The sequence below is a fragment of the Mus pahari genome, chromosome 3, assembly GCF_900095145.1.
Source record: "Mus pahari chromosome 3, PAHARI_EIJ_v1.1, whole genome shotgun sequence".
NCBI lineage: Eukaryota > Metazoa > Chordata > Mammalia > Rodentia > Muridae > Mus > Mus pahari.
Window position 1 is genome coordinate 102,568,472 of NC_034592.1, and position 6,894 is coordinate 102,575,365.

Sequence of the window (6,894 nt, forward strand, 5' to 3'; positions counted from 1 at the left end):
TATATGTGATGCATAGAAATTTACACAGCACAAACACATACCCATGAATACCAATCCTTCAAAAAAATGTTCAGTGGGGCTGGAGGACGGTTCAACCAGTAAGAGTGCTTGCTGCCCAACCATGAAGACTCATTCAGTTCAAATCCCCAGAAGCCAGATGACTTGAGTACCTGTAACCCATGCTACAGGAGGCAAAGACGGGAGGCTCACTAGGACTTGCTAGCCACCAGCCTAGCCAGTAGAGCTGTCTGGAGGGAATAAAGCAAAGGGTGATATAACAGAACGCCCTTAGCCCTCCTCTAACCTCCGGAAACACACGCATATAGATCATACACAGGGGAAATAAAACTCCACCATCAGTCTCCATCCAAGTGACCGAGTTCATCAGGCCATGTAAGCATGACCTTAGTCCCAGTGTGACCGAGTTCCTCAGGCTTCGCAAGCATGACCTTAGTCCACTATCAGTCTTTCTTTGCATCCCAAATGTGTCATTTTTGTCCTCTCCTCTAACATGGGTTAAGGAAGCTCCTGGCAGAGCACTGTTAGGTAAACTGAAAAGACCAGTTCTATCTCAGCACTCAGGAGGATCTCTGTGAGTTTGAGGCCAGTCTGCTCTATAGAGTGAGTTCCAGGACAGCCAGGACTACATAATAAGACCCTGTCTGGAAAAGCAAAGAACAAAAAACAAACCTAGTTCTACTATCCATCAAATACACAACTAGAAATCAGACATCCAAACAATAGTAATAGTAAAGGAGGCTGGAGGTCTCCAGCCAGATCCCGCTGGCTTGGGCGGGGGTACTCATTAACAGCCTGGGTATAGCATATGTGAAGCCCTGAGTTCAATCCTTGGCACCAACAAATAAATACTTCACTTATTCCAAGAGACACCTAAACGGAAATCAAATCTGCCAGTAAGCCAAGCAGTGCTGCCACTCATCTTGACTCAGGAGGCAGAGACAGGTGGGTCTCAGAGGCCATCCTAGTGTACAGTTTGAGTTCCAGAATAGCCAAGGCTACATAGAGAAACCCTATCTCAGGGGGAAAACTTTTTTTCCTATTAAAGACCAATGGCAGGGACATGAAAAGGGACAGAAAATGTATTCTTAATTTTTGTAGGAAAGCCAAGTGAAGGGCTGGGGATGGAACCCCATGGCAGAGCACTTGCTTAGCATATGGGAGGTTCTGGGGTTGATTCCCAACATGAGGAGAAAAACAGGAAGAAGCAGGAGAAAACAACAGCCCCCTAAACAAGACCAAATTACTACTGTATTCAGGCCTTTCACGGGCAGGGATCTGGGGTGTCTGGGTCACAGATGTGCCTATGGAAGCCCTTTGTGCCCTGAAGACCATGCCACTCCTCAGAATACAGATAAGCCAGCTTGTTAGAACAGAGGGGATTTACAGAGGCCAGGCTAAGTCTGAGCCTGGATGTTGTATAACACTGCTCTGAGTGCCAAAGTTCAAGCTCTCCATCTGAGAAACAGAAGAACAGAACCTGAGTCACAGGATTATCATGAGGATGAAGTAAGACAATACCACTAAGGCGCTTAACACACTGTCTGAGGAAGCCAAAAAATAAACGGTAGCTAGTGTTACAAGTGTTCAAAAGCATAACTGGTAGCTGCCATAGGCATGCTCTGGTTAACTCAGCCACTTGGACCCAACACCTCCACTACTCTCTCACATGTCTATTCCTTAAGGAGAAACAAAGGTCAGCAGAGGTCACCCAGTAGACCTGCTGGATGACTGGCACTAACACCACATACATAGCTGCTGCCACCAGTGACATCAGACTGTCCTTGAGACCACAGTTTCAGAATGGTGCTGTGGTTTAAAAGTAAAAAGCCCTGACCAAACTTGGAAGAGCCTGTCCTGCTTGTCACTGTCCTACTTCACAGGAAATCCTCTTATCAGATCTGCTGAGCACTTGAGAGTCACCTCCCTAGTGTCCAGATGCAAGAGCGAGTGGGCCAGACACCCTGAGAGGAGAGCGAGCGGGCGACGCCTGGGGAAAGGGAGCACAGGACAGGCCTACAGGTTGGACGCACCCTGCTCAGCCACTCAAGGAAGGAAGTGGAGCTCAAAAACAACGCTTGTGATGACACGAAAAATGCCCTTAAAAATGGCGTGAAAAGAAGACCCCCTAGGCTGAGGAGATAGCTTAGCGTGGGAGAGCACGTGCTGCTCTTGCAGAGGACCCAAGTTCAGTCCCCAGAACACACATGGCTGTTTACAACAAAATGTAACTATGGTTCTCAGGGATCTGGTGCCCTCTTCTGGGCTCTGCAGGCACCAGGCACATAAGCAGTGCACTGAAATACACACAGGCAAAATATATACATAAAATAAAATGTGTGGGTTTTTGTTGTTGTTGTTATTGTTGTTTTGGTTTTGGTTTTGGTTTTGGTTTTTTCAAGACAGGGTTTCTCTGTGTAGTCCTGGCTGTTCTGGAACTCATTTTGTAGACCAGGCTGGCCTCGAACTCAGAAATCTGCCTGCCTCTGCCTCCCAAGTGCTGGGATTAAAGGCATGCGCCACCACACCCGGCTATAAAATGTATTTTTAAAACAATATTTAAAAAGTCACCTCATAAAACTAACAGATGTACATAGAACCATCACTAACATCCCGAACTTTTCAAAAAGGATTTATGACACCTTGTTTTGGATTTTGATAAATAGTGCTTTGCTGGAAGCACACTCCCTCCAGGAGAGACAACTCACCCTCCTTCACTCTCGGCATCTGTGAGTGTGGCCCCTGAGGAGGCGGTGAAGTAGACAGAGCTGGAGCCGGTGGAGTCACTCCTCTCCCTGGCAAAAGGGAACCTGCGCCGTCGGGCCACTCTCTGGTTCTCTTCTATATGAGAGCTGGAAAACAGGACCATCCCAGAGTGCACATTAGGACCCACACAGCCTCTCTCTTCCTCCCTCCTCCCTCATTAAAGCATCAAGAGAGGAGAAGATTCTGAGTCTTTGCTCTCAGGAGAGTAAGGGCAGCAGCTCAGGCTACCTCAGGCAGGCTACACTGGGAAGAAGAGGATGAGCAGCTTCAATAGGCCAAAGGGCGCAGCGGGAGCAATGCGATCTGGGAAAGAAAGGGGAAAGGAAGGAACCAGGCGTGCAGCCCCCTCCACCCTGGGTCAGCAGCTATAGGATGGGTTTGTTTAGAACCACAAAGAACAGAGCAGAACACATTCTAGCTGAAAAGCCATAGGAGCCAGGAAAAGTTGAGCAAGAGACCCAGCCACTCACCGGACCTCCCCGACAATCTCCTCAGCCAGTCCTTGCAGCCACTCACCGGACCTCCCCGACAATCTCCCCTGCCAGTCCTTGCAGCCACTCACCGGACCTCCCCGACAATCTCCCCAGCCAGTCCTTGCAGGCTTCTCTGAAGCTCCTCCACCTCGCGCCGCAGTGCCATAAGACTGGTCAGCACAAAATCCAGGCGGTCAAGCACCTTCTCCTGCCCTTCCTGTGGGAGGCTGGGCAGCATGGCAGCATCTCCAGCTTCACCTGGGATAGCCCGCAACTGTGTCACTGAAGCAAGGCGAACAGAGATACCCATGAGATATAATGAGGGAAACAAACAAAACCATTCAAATCTAGACTTCTAGAGCACTAGCTTCTCTTGTTCTGTTTGTTTTTATGTACACTGGTGTTTTGCTCACAGGGGTGAGGGAGTCAGATCCCCTGGTTACAGACAGTTGTGAGCTGCCATGTAGGGGCTGGGAATTGGACCCATGTCCTCTGAAAGAGCATTTAGTGCTCCTAACCACTGAGCTATCTGTCCAGCCATCTTGTTTTTTTTGTTGTTGTTGTTGGTTTTTGTTTTTGTTTTTGTTTTTTGAGACAAGGTCTATGTAACTCCAGCCGTCCTGGAACTATGTAGGGTTTAAAGGCGTGAGACATGAGCTGGGTCATTTGCTTCTCCTGGAGTTCAATTCACAGAAAAGAATTTGAGCCTCTGGGAGCATACATTTCACAGCTAAGTCATAGGCAAGTCACTATTCAGAAAGAAAGAAAGCAAATGTAAAAATCTGGACCAACAAGATGGCTCAGTGAGTAAAAGTACTCGCTACTGAGGCTGAGCCTAAGTTCAACACCCAAACCCACGTGGTGGAGTGGGGAGCCAGCTCCTGCACACAGAAGTGCTGTGGCGTGTTTATATACTGGTGTGTCTACACATGTGTGTACACACACACACACACTCTCTCTCTCTCTCTCTCTCTCTCTCTCTCTCTCTCTCTAAGGTCACAGTCTCTAAAGAAACACTATCTACCTGAAGAACCTTTAGAACACAGCAGGTAGTGTAAAATGCCTGCAAGGGTGTGGTACTTACAAGGCAGGGCAGCTGCTCTGCTAGAGTCAAAGAAAACCTTTGGCCAGGAGTGGTAGCCTCAGAGTTGAAGACAGGAGGGTTAGGAGTTCAAGACTAGCTCCAGCTAAACAGTGTTTGAGGTTAACCTAAACTATATGAAGCCCTGTCTCAAAAATACAAAAAGGAAAAAAAAAAAAAAAAAAAAAAAAAAAGCCGGGCCTGGTGGCGCAGGCCTTTAATCCCAGCACTCGGGAGGCAGAGGCAGGCGGATTTCTGAGTTCGAGGCCAGCCTGGTCTACAGAGTGAGCTACACAGAGAAACCCTGTCTCGAAAAACCAAAAAAAAAAAAAAAAAAAAGGAAAAAAAAAGTCTCTGGCCTTATAGTGCTAAATACCAGGTAGTCAATACCAACTACCCAGTAAAACAAAAACTTGGTTTGTTCCAATCCTGATCTCTGGGTGAATAGTAACTGCCTCTCTAGAGGCCGTTTTAATATCATCAGAACAGAGCAAAAAGAAAATGAACAGTCACCAAGACAAGGTCGACGGAAAAAACTGGCCAAACTCTGCAAGAAAACAGTTACCAAGATGAATCCTCTCATCGAACTGAGCGTGAATGAATTAGGAACTTGGTAGACATTTAAAGCAACTGGACTGGAATATACAATATGGGAGAACTCAAGAAGGCAGGCCCCACGGAGCAGACATGCATACATCCCTTGTTAGAGGAAATCTAGGCCAGCCGTGCCAGATGTGCCAGCCATGCCAGCGTACAGCAAGGAAGATACCTAGACTCTGTAGGCTTTCTCCCGTCCTCAGGGGAGGCCAGACCACTGCTAAAACATTACAAATGAGCAAAGTACAAGTGACAGGAGAAAGCCAGGTCACTGGCCGTGCCACATCACCACTATGTTATCAGACACTGACAGCCGCAACCTAGGGTGATAAGTGTGCAGACACTCTTGCAGAACTCACATTCCCAGTTAGCACTGAATCAGAAGATATATGAGTGCAGTGGTCACAGGAAACATTTCCAATCAGCTCGGAACGAGGGGGGCTACACGAGCCTCTGTCACCCAAATAAGGGGAGTGATTCAAAGCCCCGGCTGCTTTGCTTAAATGACTTAACCTGTAGACTTTTTACAAAAAGGAATTCGTTTCATCTGTCACTGCTGGCTCTCAACCATTTGGCCTGAGCTGCATGAGTGTGCTCTCAGCCCATGCTGTGGAAAGTCCACCGGACCAGACGACTGGGTCCGGCTTTACCACTTACTCTGTAACAACCTCGAGAAAGTTACACAATCCCTCCCTGTGACTCTTCATAAAAGGGATCTTTCAAACTTGGATTGCTCTCCAAACATAACTTCATATCTGGATACATATATTCACGCCACCAGAACTTTTAATCCCAATGAGATTATTTCCTTTTCCTTCTTACAGACTCTTCCTCTGTCGAACACGCCCCTTACCCAGCACTTCTCAAATGCCCTCCGTACACATTCATGGGCAAGACCAGAACTAAAAGTGAAAGCTACGGTCTTCTTGCATCAAGCTTTCCTGGAATCGGAGGAAAGGGCACAGCTTTCCTTTTCGATAAGTTTTTCCTAAAAGAGTGAAACTCAGCCTTTCCACTGCCCCGCCAACCTGCTCTGCGAAAGACAGCCTGAGCCCCAGTGCCATCAGTAAGTAATGACCTGTGCTCTTACCCTGGCGTCCACGCTCTGAAGCCTGCGCATAGTCCAGGGAGTTGGGCAGACTGTGGCTCCGGCCATGGCGCTGGCTCCGTTTCCATCGCTGGCTGTAAAGGACGCACAGGAATCCAAGGCCGGCGGCAGTACCAAGTAAGAGTCCCAACCCGGCGCGGGAGCCGCCCAGGGTCCCCAGTCTAGACATAGTGTACCTGCAGCCCGCGTAAGAGACAGGAGCGAACCGAGAGTCAGGAGGCCGGCCCTCCAACCCCGAGACAGAACCCGTTAGCCACAGCCTCGCCCAGGTCCAACCCTCGGGTGCCGAGCCCCCGGCGCAGACGGACGCCCTGCCAAGGGGCAGCAGCGCCGGTCCAACGCGCCCCTGCCCAGTGCAGTCCGGCTTCGGCGCCCCCGGCCTCCCAGCATCCTGTACTTGGCAGCCTCGCAGCGGGCTGCACACTCTCGGCTTTTCGGCGCCCCCCGAAGCCACGCCGACCCGCAGGAGACCAACTCAGACCCTTACCCAGTCACCAGCCACCATGGCAGCAGCAGGCACCGCGGCTTTCACGCTGTCAATGATCTTGACGTCCTTAATCCGCGCCACCTGCTCCGCGCACGGTGAGACGCGCGTGGAGATGACGCACGAGGCTCTGCCTCCCACCCGGGTTCTGTGGGCGGGGCTACATCGGCGAATGGACGCTGGGCGGATACTGGAGCTGGCGAAGGTGGGTCGGGCTTCCTAGTGTTCGAGCCTGCGGGGTGGACTTTACCCGGCGCTGCGACCATAATGTGTTCCGCAAATCTCACACTGCCTATACCTGGAAGATGTCCCCCCACCCTCACCACCTCTTCTTAACACTGACTTTATTTCCAGCTGAGTCATTGAC

The 6,894-nt window shown here is 49.8% G+C and overlaps 1 protein-coding gene across 1 annotated transcript in view; it reads right to left on the reverse strand.

Annotated features, from left to right (window-relative positions):
- Rmdn3 (regulator of microtubule dynamics 3) overlaps positions 1–6,659 on the reverse strand; it is a 22,155-nt gene extending 15,496 nt beyond the window's left edge. Inside the window, exons 1-4 of the mRNA XM_021192980.1 lie at positions 6,531–6,659; positions 6,026–6,219; positions 3,347–3,539; positions 2,727–2,870 (exon numbers count right to left, since the gene is read on the reverse strand). Coding sequence (XP_021048639.1) covers positions 2,727–2,870; positions 3,347–3,539; positions 6,026–6,212 — 524 coding nt within the window. The 5' untranslated portion in view covers positions 6,213–6,219; positions 6,531–6,659. The remainder of the gene's footprint in view (positions 1–2,726; positions 2,871–3,346; positions 3,540–6,025; positions 6,220–6,530) is intronic.
- Between the last annotated feature and the right edge of the window lie 235 nt (positions 6,660–6,894).